At 39.6% G+C, this 14,059-nt stretch overlaps 1 protein-coding gene and 1 non-coding gene across 3 annotated transcripts; both read left to right on the top strand.

Annotated features, from left to right (window-relative positions):
* The first annotated feature begins 19 nt into the window (after positions 1 to 19).
* On the top strand, positions 20 to 14,027 carry LOC111330285 (lipase maturation factor 2). Of its 2 annotated transcripts, none has more exons than XM_022935117.2 (23): positions 20 to 317; positions 955 to 1,005; positions 1,131 to 1,247; positions 1,406 to 1,611; positions 2,047 to 2,075; positions 2,323 to 2,436; positions 3,463 to 3,613; positions 4,130 to 4,203; positions 5,075 to 5,153; positions 5,653 to 5,821; positions 6,103 to 6,201; positions 6,653 to 6,730; positions 7,147 to 7,383; positions 7,481 to 7,586; positions 8,086 to 8,185; positions 8,468 to 8,583; positions 9,366 to 9,435; positions 9,764 to 9,818; positions 11,035 to 11,272; positions 11,629 to 11,743; positions 12,339 to 12,508; positions 12,664 to 12,937; positions 13,590 to 14,027. In XM_022935117.2, exons 1-23 carry the CDS (start codon positions 200 to 202, stop codon positions 13,599 to 13,601), a joined length of 2,778 nt encoding a protein of 925 aa, XP_022790852.2. In that variant the 5' UTR covers positions 20 to 199; the 3' UTR covers positions 13,602 to 14,027. The 2 variants fall into 2 exon arrangements, with proteins under 2 accessions (XP_022790852.2, XP_088592153.1); XM_088736027.1 differs by lacking the exon at positions 13,590 to 14,027 and adding an exon at positions 13,344 to 13,487.
* Trnat-ggu (transfer RNA threonine (anticodon GGU)) lies at positions 6,374 to 6,446 on the top strand. Its single transcript has one exon. It is a non-coding gene; the product is annotated as a tRNA-Thr (tRNA).
* Positions 14,028 to 14,059: the final 32 nt, after the last annotated feature.

The following is a 14,059-nucleotide window of genomic DNA, read 5'->3' as shown; positions in this document are numbered from 1 at the left end:
CCACTTTACAATGTCGACAGGTTGTTGTTTTGCTTCTTCTTTCAAGATTAAGTGGTCATTGGCGCCCAATTTGAAGTGAAATTTGTCTTCTCCTTTCGTGTTTTGTTTCTCAAAATACAAGCGAAATATTATCAAAATAGGAAAAAACCTTGAATCGAGGACATAAAATTATTGCGCGGGCTAAGCGAGTAAGCGATGAATGGCTTCAGACTTAAAATCTTCCAAGCAACATCAACAGGTTGTAAGACAGGGCTTTCTCTGGTGCATGGCAGCCATCTATTTATTTGCTTTCACCTCTCTTTACGTCCAAATACCAGGTCAGTTGCTTTGTCTGATCTTATTTTTCTACCACCGTTGTCAACAATAGATCTCTTTAGCTTGCACGTTTTGTTAATTTTAATTAGCCATTCCAGGTCTTAAAGGGAATTGAAAGAAACAGTTCTTTACGGTGTTATCACGTGACCTGAAGTGGGTAAATAAAGCATACACGCTAAAGAGGTCTACTTTTATGGATTAATGATGGATATCCAGAAGAATCCATAATAGCATGCCAAACCTGCATATGGACAAACCATTTTAATTCTGAGGTGAAGGGGAGCTGGAGGGAGATCTCTGCCTGTGTGGGAATTTCTTAAAAAGACTTCTACCCCCCCTCCCCCTTGGAAACTAAATGGTATTACCTTAATAGAGATTTTGCACAGCAGCCATGTTGGATGGCAGGAACAATAGATTATTTTACCCATGGGAAAAAATTTTCTTTCTTATACAAAATATTTTCATTGTTCCTGCCATCCAACATGGCTGCTGTGCAAAACCTCTATTACCTTTTCCAGCAAATGAGTAGCCAAATCACCTCTTACAGGGCCTCTAACATACATAGTGCCAAATCTTGATGGGTCTGATTTTAAACTTTAAAAAAAAAAAAAACAGTATTTCTGAATACATTCCAAACAGGTCTCTATGGACATGATGGCCTACTCCCTGCAAGTTACATTTTGCACGACTGTAAGTAATGTGGCTTTTTAATGGTAGATTCATCATGCTTCAGCTTCAGGGAAGTTGCTGTGATAACAGTGGCTATTATGTGACATCAGTTTTTGATTTTCCTGTTAAATTTGTTGTCTTGTTAGTGTCATCATGCATAGATAAAAGTGCTGCTTGTCCATTGTGGGCGTCGTCAGGAGAGTGTATCGCAAACACGGGGTGGATGATTGAGAACTGCATGAAGTCTTGTAACAGTTGCCATGGTAACTTGCTTGTTGTCATGACTTTGAATTACATTAAAATTTGTCATCACAATTCTTTTTCAGAGTCTCTCAGAAAAATGTTTATCTTAAATCAACTTTTTATCTATCCTATTCAAAGTAGTTTGCTCACCTGGAGTACTGATCATTTCTCTTGGTAGCACTGGACAGATCCTTTAGTGGATTGTTCAAGACCACACCCACTCTTTTATGGGTGACACCATATTTGGGACTGGACACACCCACAGGGATGGAGTTCTTGTGTGTCATTGGCATTTTACTTTCTCTGGTTCTCCTTGTGTCCCAAAGATGCCGTGACTGCCTAGCTTTCCTGATGCTGTGGTTTTTGTACTACTCTATGTTACCAGTGAGTTCTCTTTCCACTCTGCTTAATTTTCTTTACATATTATTGCTTCCATGTTGCCTGCATCTTTTCTTCTGCCTGTATTTTATTTAGATCACAAAACCTCATTAATGTCATCTTTCCTTAAGTTTTTAAGTTTTGCCTAATGCATCTTACTTTTAAATACTTAGATTCTCATAAAGTTCAGCACCAATGATTGGTAATAAAGATATAAACTAGACTTGGTTGATATTAGGCATAGATCATACTGGCATATAGTATGCAAACTGTATGAGAAAACGATCAAGTGTATCCATTTTTTCATGTGGTTCTGTCAAAAAGTGAAACAGTTTTAACTCAGCAACTAAAAAGAAGGCCATGGATATATGTCTGAATTCAAGCTTGTATGACCTACACTTAAAATTTACTTATTTATCAATGGATGATTTCTCTTTACAGGTTGGTCAAATATTTATCCAGTACCAGTGGTAGGTAGTTTTGTTTGTGAAAACTTGAGGTACCAGTGTCGAGTGGTAGAATTACAGTTGGACCAAATATTTAATGGAAATTCAATATGCAGAGGACACAATTGATACTGTACCTTAGGGTCAAGGAGCGTGTTAGCAATGGGTTGCAGTGGATGTCTAGATGAATTTCCAGGTCATTTAGATAGTGTTCAATTTCTAGTTATGTTAAGTATTGATCTAATTTGGCATGTAATATTACTGCTTCTAGGGATGCACTGTTGTGGGAATCAGGATTTCTGGCCTTTCTGGTTGCTCCCTGGAACATTGTTTTTGCACCCTGGAAAATTGGGAAACTAACACTCTTTAAGTGCAGGCGTCTCAGGTACAGTCAGTCAGTCAGTCAACCAGTCAATCATTCAGTCAGCTAGTTGGCCAGTAAGTCAGTCAGTCAGCTAGTCAGTCACTCAGCCTGTTAATCAATCAGTCAGCCAGTCTGTCAATCATTGAGTCAGCTAGTTGGCCACTAAATCAGTCAGTCAGCAAGTCAGTCACTCAGCCAGTTAATCAATCAGTCAGTCAGTCAGTCAGTCAATCATTCAGTCAGCTAGTTGGCCAGTAAGTCAGTCAGTCAGCTAGTCAGTCACTCAGCCTGTTAATCAATCAGTCAGTCAGTCAGTCAGTCAATCATTCAGTCAGCTAGTTGGCCAGTAAGTCAGTCAGTCAGCTAGTCAGTCACTCAGCCTGTTAATCAATCAGTCCATCAGTCAGTCAGTCAGTCATTCAGTCAATCAATTAGTCAGTCAATCAGCCAGTCAGCCATTCAGTCAGTCAGCAAATTGGTCAGTCAACCAGACAGCCATTCTATCAGTTTGCTAGTCAATCAGTCAGTCACTCAATTAGTTCAATCAGTTAGTTAGTCACTTGATCAGTCAGTCGGTCAGTCAGTCAGTCAGTCAATCAGTCAGTCATTTAATCAGCCGGTCAGTCAGCCAGCTGGTCAGTCAAAAATCTAGTCAGATAGTCGATCACTCATTAAGTCAGTTGGTCTGCTAGTTGGTAAGTGTGAAGTCAGCCATTCATTCATGTAGTTAATCCATCAGTGATTTAGTAGGTCAGCAAGTCAGTGAGTTAGCCATAGAGAGTTTTTCTGTGAATCTGTTTGTCAGTGAGAATTTCAGTCAGTCATTCAGCCCATCTTTCAGGGAGGTAAACAGTTTACAGTTCAGTGGCATAGCTATTCAGTCATTCAGTTGAACAGTAAGTCAGCATTTAGTCAGATCTGACACTATTCAATTAGTTTATCATCCTGTAAGTCGGTCACTGACTCAGCAAGTCGCTTTTCTCACCTCATTAAATTGACTGTTTCAACTTGAAATTACAAACAAAGATTTGGTTTTGTTCATTGTAGGTGCATCTCAAGGCATCATGACACTGTAACCCTGTGGCTGGTTAAGTGGTTATTGTTTCGTCTGATGTTTGCCTCAGGAGTTGTTAAACTGACATACATGGACAGAACATGGTGGGATCTAAGCGCACTTACCTGGCATTACGAGTCTCAAGTAAGAAGAGGATCAGAACGAACTGCTGTCTATCCCATTCAGTTGCTACACAACTTCAGCTGAATTTCTTTAAAAAAAAAAAATAGCCAAGCTCATGTCCTCGACCTTAAATTCATTTTCGTTTTAGATAGACTTCTATAACATTTTACCTACTATAGACTTCAAGAACTATTTACAAGAAGACTATATACAAGAAAAAAATGACGTATCATGTAACCCGGCGCTCAGCAATCCTCGCCATATCGGTAACTACGAGAATTTGGTGTTAGATCAAGACAACAACTTCTACCTGATAAGTTGTTAAATATTATAAGGAGAAGTTACATGTCAATCACTGCTGGGAGTTAAAAGGTTAATAAGATGCCCAAACAGTGTCATAGTTCCTTTTTTACCTCATGTCCAAAACTTTTCCTATTTACGATCATGCGAGAAGTTAAGAGCACAGTTTTTCATGAGTTTCAACGCCTAAATGATTCAGATAAAAGGTTGAGGAGATCTGTTGTTCTTTTTTATTAGTGCATACCCACACCAGTTGCGTGGTACTTTCAGAAGCTTCCTGTTTGGTTCCATAGACTCAGTGTGGTTTTGACGTAAGTACATAATTGAAAAAACTGCTATTTGATATTTGAGTAATTTTTTTAGCATGATGATAAATCCACAGTGAAAAACAGCAGCAAAAACAAGAACACGGCAAGTCTGGGAAAATGTGCAGTTGCTGTTAAACTGATTCCTCAGGAAAAAAATCCTCGAACGATTTGCTTTAAATTTCCTCAAATATTTCCCTACCAATGTCTATTTCGAAAACTACATTAAAATAGATAGGTCACCGCGCTTGCTTAAAAGATATGATATGATGGGCCAATCTTACCCCATTTACGACTGTACTGGTACTAATCACGCCGCCATTTCATCGGTTCAAGACACATTTTTCAGAAGCTAGGGGCAAGAGTTTTTCTAGTAAAAATTGGAAAAATACTTGAGGTAGGAAATCTCGAGCGTATGGATTAATGTGATATTTAATATGCGAAAAAAATCGCGCAATTTTAAATGACATTGACTCAAATGCTCCTCGAGTCGTTGCTTTCAAGGTCATAATTTTCATCCTCGAGCAACGGGTTTCGTGCACGCTTTTAGTTATATCTTTTTTTTCCTCCGATAATTTTTTTTTAGTTTCTGCAATTTAAAGGGGATAATCTGTACACCAAAACTGAGCAAAAATACAGGTCACCGTGCTCCTTCAAGAGCAAAAGACCATCGTACCCGTTTACCTCGTCCATTGAATTAAAAAAAAAACAAAACAAAACAACATGGTGTTATCTTTCAGAGTGAAAATGCAGAAAAATGTGCGAGGACCCATGAGATGAAGGGAAAAAGTAATATGTTTGTTTAGACTCTCCTGCCTGTTGTTAATTCTTCATCTGTTATCGTTCTTGCTGCGTTCAAAAGTATTTCTTTTTGTAGATATGTCATTGAGATCGGAATTCCTTTTCTGGCGTTTGCTCCTGTGAGAATTCTTCGCGTGTTTGTTTATTGCAGTGAGGTGGGAAAGGTTTCTGTAACATTTGTAAAATTTCTAAAATTTCTATAAAGCTTATAGATCATTGTCATGATGTTAATGAATGATTCAGGGTTTTGAAGACTGATCATTAAGCGAAATGAAACAAAAAGCAAAGAAATTCAGAATTACTTTCCACACCCAGATGAAATTTGCTTTGAGATAGAGCCTTTACATACTGCTATAACTGACTTTTTTCAAATTTGATCCGAAAGGGCCTTTCTTCACATAGAATACGACCAATCCCACCTTTTAGGCGGAGTCCGTCGCGGGAGTAAGCAAAACCGAAAAAAAATTCAGTTTAGCGCGCCGGAACTCTGGAAGTGAGGCGCAAAAAAAGGTTCCGCGCGTGCTAACGTCAATTTTTTTAACTTTGGCTGAATTCTTTTTTACTCGTGCGGCGGACTTCGCCCAAAGGGATGGAATGTTTGTAGTGAATTCTTTTTAGTTTGGTGCTAACCTATCTATCATATTTTCATGTCAGGTTTTTCTCCAACTGTTGATTCTTCTCACTGGTAACTACAACTTCTTCAACCTACTGACAATCGTCTTGTGCATATCGGTGCTTGATGACAAGTGTATTCTCTCTCGTATACAGTGTTTCCTGTGCAGACGGTGCATGCGTTCAAGCTGTTTTTGTGCGGCAAACCAGCGTAAGTAACACTGCGTAGTGGAAGATAGTCGAAAAAGTATTTAAGTAAGGCTCAATCCTTCAATTTCCAGAAGTGACTAACGTGTAACTTCCCCCTATGATATCCATACATTATCCACTACACAGGTAATGAGAATACTCAAACTTATCAGGTAGAAGTTATTATCTTGATATAAAACCAGATTCTCGTAACTTAGTCACAAGGAAATGTGTAGCAGCCGGAGGGGAGAATAAACAATCAGATCTTGGGAGCTAAAGGGTGTGCCCTTATATTACTCACAGGAACAAAAGCTAAACCTCGTGTCGGATACTCAGAGGTTAAACAAGAGGAGAGCTTAGAGGAAGACGTGGAAGAAAAAATGGCCTCCAGAAGTAATAAAGGTATGATTCGGTGGGCCGTTAGTTAATTTCCCCATGGTGAGAAAACCACATATTAGCTACATGTTGTTCTCTCCTTTCTTAAATGCTCAGAAAATGTAGGTGATGACTTCTTGACTTCGTTTCACCCCTATAAGGGATTATTACGAACCATTATAATGACAAGCTCCTAGTGGGCTTGTTAGCTCAGTTGGTAGAGTACTGCACCGGTGTTGCAAAGGTCATGGGTTCAAATCCCGTACAGGCCTGAATTTTTTTCAGGCCTTATTTTCACCACTGCTCGAATAGTGTTCATAACTGCGAAGATCGCTTTGGTATTCATTTCTTAACCCGCAGTTCACATATATGATTTTCATCAGTATATTTACAGTCATTTGACTTGACTTTGACTGTCGTTTCTTTTATTGATAATCGTACTCTTCTAAGGATATATTTTGGGCATTTCATTTTACAGATTTAGAAGCAGCACAAAGTGAAAATGCGTCAAGTTCAGAGGATAGGAAAACCGTATCGAAGAGAAGCACTGGCCCAGGTCAGAGAAAATGGCATTACTAGCTAAAATTGTTTCTAAACGTTTTAAAAAATCTCTTGTTTGGCTGTTTCATCCATTTGCAAGTTCAACGGGCTGGATAGAGGAGCACTAAAGGGGCGGGTAACCCCGTAACCTTTTTATCTCCCATGGGGTTTTGGATCAAAGTTAGTATCTGAGCAATGCCACACCTACCCCCCCCCCCCAACCCAACAACAGTCAGCTGATAAGAAGTTAAAGTTGATGTTGGGTTAAGGGAGGGATAGGTGCGCAGTTGCTCAGATCCGGCCGTTGATCCGGGGCTTCTGCTCCCCATTCCCCAGTCTTCCTTCTTTATGAGCATTCACGTTCGCTTGTGTAACTTATTCAGTGTTAATCGAGTTGTTGTCAGTTTATTTTTGCCCTAATTCTCTTAACAGAAGAAAGTTCAACAACCTCTCAACTTGTGGAGTATGTCTTACACTGGATGAACTCGCTTCATGAGAATTCCAAATTCACTCAGGCGAGGGATTTCCTGCACAGCAAAATGTTTGGTTGGATAAAGCTGGCCTCTATCTCAATCTCGTTTGTTTTCGTTTTGATAATTATCATTGTTTGCACCGTCAAGTGGTTCAGTATTAAGATCACAAAAGACGAACCTATCCACTGCAAAACAGGTAAACGATTAACTTTGTCGCGTCAATATGTGGTAAGTTTGAGCTAAGTTTATCTCATGAAGCTACAATTAAATCAACACATTTCCTTTTTTTCTAGCATTTACACCTGAACAGCTTGTAAACACAGTTCAATTCGCCACACAGTTTGCATTGTGGATGGGTTTTTTGTCTCTTTTAATCGAAATACTGGGAGCGTTTACTAGGTGAGGTGGTAACATGCGTAGTGCGAAATAGATTTGTAACTCAAGCGAAGATCCTCTTTGGTGGTTTTGAATTTGAGTGTTGTTTCTCCACGCTCTTTTTACAGATTTTATATCCGTAAACCTACTTTTAATTGCCCAAAGACGGGCTTTGTGCAGTAACTATCGAGAACAAGCAAAGAAAATGATCATGCTGGATTATTTCTTTGCTTGTATTTCATCCGCAGGTCAAAAATAGACACTTACCACTTTCTTTCCCGAGAATCTCAATTTTTCCCGAAGTGGATTGTCAGGAAATATTGCCTCGAAGCGGTCGTCGGTCAAAATACGCGGGTAACAGCGGGTTCAGAGACGTTTGGCGGGAAACAGTTTCATTATTGGATGTCACGTTAGATCGTGTGCTGTTGGGGGAAATATCCAGTCATGCAACAATATCATTTTTTTCATTCAACTATGGAGAACGTTTTTATGTTTGTGTTGAAAATTATGTGTCGCGTTTTAGGTGCCTTTTGGAGCAGTGCAGCAAGCGTACTAAGGCGTGGCAGTTGTTTCAGTGTCTCTTCTGGTCTGTCGTGGGTTTATTGATGTTTTCTGTCAGCTTGGTGAGTAGGAATCGATGAGTAAGACTCGATGTCCGAGAAAAACACGAATGTTCCCACCAATTACGTAGCTCCTTTTTCTGCCTTTAAAAGCACACACAACCCACAATTCCCCTATTCGCTCCGACGAAGGGCTAACGCTCGAAACGTCAGCTTTTATAATAGTAACGGTGGCCAATTTACCATTTCAACTTTGTTGATTTATTCAAATTATAACTTTAATTTGGATAATTTTATTTTCTATTGATTTTTTCTGATTGCTTTCCGTTTGCATCTAATCCTCAGTACTCACTCACAGCAGTTGATCGTGTTGTCCAGCGAAGCCTTCCCAAGACGTTTGTTAATTTGTATCGACATACGGCTTATCTGGAGCTGACCAATGCTTACGGCTTATTCAGAAGGTGGGAGGTTTATCTTGCATGACTCTTAACAACCAGTGAGCGGTTAGTGTAGTTGGTATAGCACCGAACTACCGGAGCACCGGATTACTGCAGTACCGGCGTACCTTGCGGGAGGTTGACCATTGGAGGGTCTTTTTCTTTTAAAACCCGGTTACTTTACGGCGGGGTCCAAAACCATATTTCAGGATCCTTTCTAAGAAACAGCAGTGGGATTCTTAGCTCAAAATTGATTAGTGTTTTAATTTCAAAACTTCAAATATCTCGTTCTTGAATGTAAAAATGGCAAACGAAAATAGCTTTTCGGGACTTGTAACTACCGAGACTTCGAGAAACGGGCCCGAGGCCCAAAAGCGGAGCAACACACAGGGTCTCATGATATCTGAGAAGAATATGCTGCTTGTAGGATGACATCTGGAAAAGATATTGTAGTTTTTCCCCGTTAACGACGATGAGTCAAGAGCCCCGTCTCCTGCATCTTCTCTGCTATCATTTCAAATTGGAGAAAACCTTTATAAAAAGTCAGATACGGTGTTCAGGAGTGGTAGTCTGGTCTTGTTTTAAAATTGGAGGCATATGCAAAGATTTCCCTCCTGTGTTTGTAAATGGTTAATTGAAGACGTCCACAGATTGTTGTCCCGAGAGAGCATGAGAACTCATGAAAATGCGCTATAAAACCGCCATATCTTTGTCTTCATTGTTGCGCTCATTATTCAGCGTGCTTACCTTGTAGCCATGCGTCGTGTACCCCACTGACAACTGATATATAATTTATTGTTCCATAGTATGACTGGGGTTGGTGGTCGGCCCGAGATTATCATCATAGGCAGCAACTCACTGGACGGTCCTTGGGAGGTAGGATCCAGTCCCCTTCATAATAGAGCAAGTTTGAATGAATCTTTGTGAAGTTACTTCTTACTGAACACTCCCTACAATTTACAAAATTTTGTCCGTGAAAGTGGTTGCCTATAAACCAGAGCTTTGTTCGCCTTACAGTGATATTTAGGAATATTAACTGTTTTGGAAATAGCCAAAGTAATGTTTGGAATATATCGTCTGAGGGATTGTTCGTCTGAGAGTTGATTGTATACATTTTCCAGATGATGTTGAACGGTTAGCTCTTTGTAATCTTTGCAAAGTGTAATTTGTATAGGTAATTGTAGGCTTTATTCCCTTTTCTCAGGAATACAACTTCTTATACAAACCTGGCAACGTTTATCAGCCACCGCCATTTGTTGGTGAGTATATTATGGCTAGAGAGTATTTTCTCCATACTGGCGTACTGGAAGGGGATGTCACATTTTAGGTCACATTTACCTAAGCGAGTTTCCCTTTTACCAATATATATATTGGAATTTATACAACAAGTGTTATCCTTGAAAACTTCTTTTTCCAAAACTTGAGATGTCCTTCACGCAAAAACTTTCTGGGAACAAAATTTAGTGTTTTCATTTGCAAGTGAAGTTGATTAGTTCTGTTCGTTTATATGTGTAGAGAACAGTTGTTCTACAAAACTTTACTTATTCTGAACTTATCAAAATAAACTTTCTGGTATAAATCTCGCCCAATAAGGGATCCTCTCCCGTTTCCTTTTATCCCAGTGGAGAACTTGAGCCGCGCGAGGGCATGGGGCGAAAATGGGAAAAGTAAGCTTAAGGACTTAAAGTGCACCTACACCCAAAAAATTTTTTTCGCTTAACGAAGTAAGCTTATTTTTCTGAGTATTTCTGCGCAAAAATTTTCTTATTTGCTCAAATCTCCAATTTTCTATGCCCAGTCAAAATACGGAAAATCGGCCGCCATCTTGCCCCACGACCGAGTTTAAAGAGGAATGGCTCTAGTGGGTAATGTGACGTCAAATCGAGAACACGAAAGTCTGCATTTCACACATTTTCACTTGTTTGGGAAGATTGTCGCCGATATTGTCCGAAATATGCCGACTAAGTGTGTTGTAGAAGGATGTAGCAACGTGCGAAATTTGCAAGAGGGTATCGCGCTTCATACATTCTTCATACAACACACCTAGTCGGCATATTTCGGACAATATCGGCGACAATCTTCCCAAACAAGTGAAAATGTGTGAGATGCAGACTTCAGTGTTCTCGATTTGACGTTACATTACCCGCTAGAGCCATTCTTCTTTAAACTCGGTCGTGGGGCAAGATGGCGGCCGATTTTCCGTATTTTGACTGGGCATAGAAAATTAAAGATTTGAGCAAATTAAAAAATTTTTGCACAGAAATACTCCAAAAAATAAGCTTATTTCGTTAAGCGAAAAAAAAAATTTTGGGTTTAGGTGCACTTTAAGGGAAATGGAAAAACTGCTACGCAAGGGCATCATATGCAAAGGAGAGGATTTCAAAATGACTTAAGGTTGTGCCAAATGTTGTTTTTTTTTTTTTTTGGAACTTACTCAGCACTGTGACTTTTGCTTAAATCATTGTATCACTGCAGCACCTCACCAGCCTCGCTTGGACTGGCAAATGTGGTTCGCAGCGCTTGAATCCTACTCTGAAAATCCATGGTTTCTGAGCTTGATTCATAAACTAATGAAAGGACGTACCGATGTCTTACAGCTGATGGGTCAAAATCCTTTCAAGGAAACTCCACCGCGGTTCATCCGAGCGCAACTGTTTCTATATCATTACACCAGGAGCACTTCAAGTCTGTGGGAAGTTTTGTTCCATCCAAGGTAATCATACGGCGACATATGGAACTTTCTCAACTGCCTTGATGGAGCCGTACGACGCTTTTCGATTGAGTCGTAAAACCAAAGAAATCACAACGGCCAATCAGACGAAAGGAAAATACTTTAAGAGCCAATGAGAACTCAAAGTACAAATAAACTGCCTAAAGCGCGGGAAAACGCGGGCCACCAAGTCGTGATTGGTTTAAGTTCTGCATCTGATTGGTTCAGAGAGTGGCGTGAGTTTTCTGGACCAATCACAGATTGAAGTTAAACAAAAACAAAGCGATCCCGGATTACTTTAGACAATAAATTGAAAATTACACCTAGTCACTTACTTTGTTGAATGTTACTCTCAACAGAGGCGAGAAAGCCTGGTGGACGCGGGAATTCAACAAAGAATATTTACCATTCGTCGTCAGTAACAACTCTATGTCGACATTGGAGAATATACTGGAGAAACAGAGAATTTACCGGGTAAAAAGTCATAAAGCTGGTTACAAATTCTAAACAGTTCTTTTCTTAGAGGACCTCATATCAAAAATAAAATTACACCGATGTCGATACACAAGACTATGCCGGAGAAAAGATAACACGACAAGACGAAAAAACGTATTTCTCTATTTCAATACCGAGCTAAACATTATTTAATATTCTTGTTCTCTTTACGACGGCATTGCTCATATTAGCAGTATGTGAGACGCGTTTCGCATATCCCAGCCTATTGCAGGGATCTCTGTAATAGCTCAGCTCTGATTTTCAGTTCCTCATGGGTAACTTTGTTTCGTTTCAAGCTCGTAACAAGAAGAGAAAAGCATTTCTTCTAAGTGATAACAAGAGGATCGAAATATGTCAGGTGTCGAAATTCTGTGATCAAATGGAATTCTATCTCGGCTTGTCTCCCAAAGAGAGGGGGAAATTAATTACAGCATGTTTATTGTGTCTATTGTAGCGAAGAGAGTCATTTTACGGATTCATAGCTTAATTTCACTTTGAAATATTAAATTTTAATTCTTTAACACAGTTGAGCTCACATCGCAGCATTAAATGACGTATGAAGTTTTTGTTTCAGCCAAATTTCAAGCCAGAGATCACGTGGGGCTTCCTTTATCCGCTGATACGGAACTTGAGGGAAGCTCATAGACAAACTGCGCCCACCACTCTCATAAATGCTCTTCTCTTTACGGTGGTCACGTGTCTAGTGTTCAAAGTTTGGTGGAGAGGGACTGGAAGAAAGTTCTGGTAAGGAACAAACGAGATTGAAACGGAAAAAGCTGCCTCTTTTTTGTTCTTTTGGAAACGAGGCAGGGGGGGGATAAATTAGTATTCTCTTTATGACCGCCATAGATTAAATGGACGTTTTCGCAACCTTACATTCTTCTCTTCTCCACCTCTAGCACGCTGTCTTTATGTCGAGTTCGCGATAAGAGTAAGGCGAACTTGAAAGCTTTTGGCAAGGAGGAGTACGCAGACGTTGTGGAAGAATCGACAAACAGAAACGTCTCTTGTTGGAAGTGGATCGATTTTACTGGCTGCTTGGATAAACTGCGTGAGATGAGCCGGGTGACACGCGAGAAAATCACGATATGGTGTGGCTCTGTGTTTTGCAAGCTTCAAGAAAGTTACCAGAGATGCACGATCTTATGGAAGACGAGGATGCCTTCTGTTAAGGTATGATGGATGGACGATTTTGTTAGAGAATAACACAAAGGCAAAGAGAGACGCAAAGTTTTAATTAAAAGGCGATTGATTCGTCCAAGCTTATTCGAAATGTTCAGTTGTGTCGAAAAAAGAACAGTTTTCAACTGAGTGTCAAAAGCAATCCTGGATCGCTTTGGTTGTGCCTTTTACTTTGCTCTATGATGGGGTCCAGAAAACTCGCGCTATCTTCTCAACCAATCAGATGCAAGAAAAAAAAAATAATCGCGACTTGCTTATTTGCGTTTTCCCGCGCTTCCGACGGTTTGCCTTTTTTTACTGTGTTCTTATTGGCTTATTCCAATGTAAACCTTTGTTCCAATTGGTCACTCAGTTGAAAACTGATTTTACCTGGGATTACATTGATTTTGCTTTATAGTGGCCTTATTTGGTAAAGAAAACGCGTCTCATTTTGTCGACCAATCTGGTAGTGGAAATAAACCAGTTGCGACTCATTCCTTTCCGTTTTCCACGCCCCCGGCTGGTCGTTTTCTTGTTTTTACTGTGAGTTCTCATCAGCTAATTGTTTATGATGATTCCACCTTATTTAATTACCGTTGCAAATGCTTTCTCTTTAGGTTCACTAAATTTTCCTAAACCTTGTAGTGTCTTTTTTTTTTCCTAGAAAAAAGCATAATTCACGAAAGATCCATTGAAATACTGTTCACTCTTTAAGAGGCTCGTCAGCTGGCTGCATCCCTTTCATCGCTTCAAAGTAAGGAGCGTCAGTGAACAATCTACAGATGGCTACTACCGTTCCGTCAAGAACGTTTTTGGCAAAGATCGCTATGACTCGGCACTGATACGCAAAATGCAAAGTGTTTCCTTCCACCGAAGGGATTGCTTAGACTGAAAGGTAGCAAGATTAGGCAGCCAAATTAAGAAACTTTACATAGTGTCTTTTCAGTCCAGGTCTACCTTTGACAGATTAACAACTGGTGGATACAATGTGAAAATTTATTTATTCATTCACTCTGGCATTGATACTTTATTATTTATTTACACATAGATATTTTTTGTTTATCTGAAGAAAAATAAAGCGTCCTTTTATGTCTACTGTAAATGATTCAAACTAATTATCAACAGTTTTTTCCT

This window comes from Stylophora pistillata, chromosome 10 (genome assembly GCF_964205215.1).
Source record: "Stylophora pistillata chromosome 10, jaStyPist1.2, whole genome shotgun sequence".
Classification (NCBI taxonomy): domain Eukaryota; kingdom Metazoa; phylum Cnidaria; class Anthozoa; order Scleractinia; family Pocilloporidae; genus Stylophora; species Stylophora pistillata.
This window is presented reverse-complemented; position numbering and strand designations above follow the sequence as displayed.

Coding starts and splice junctions, on each gene's coding strand:
- LOC111330285 (XM_088736027.1), top strand. CDS start 200: ATGGCTTCAGACTTAAAATCTTCCAAGCAACATCAACAGGTTGTAAGA. Junction 5,154..5,652: donor TGTTTGTTTATTGCAGTGAG/GTGGGAAAGGTT, acceptor TTTTCATGTCAG/GTTTTTCTCCAACTGTTGAT. Junction 12,509..12,663: donor GGGACTGGAAGAAAGTTCTG/GTAAGGAACAAA, acceptor CTCCACCTCTAG/CACGCTGTCTTTATGTCGAG.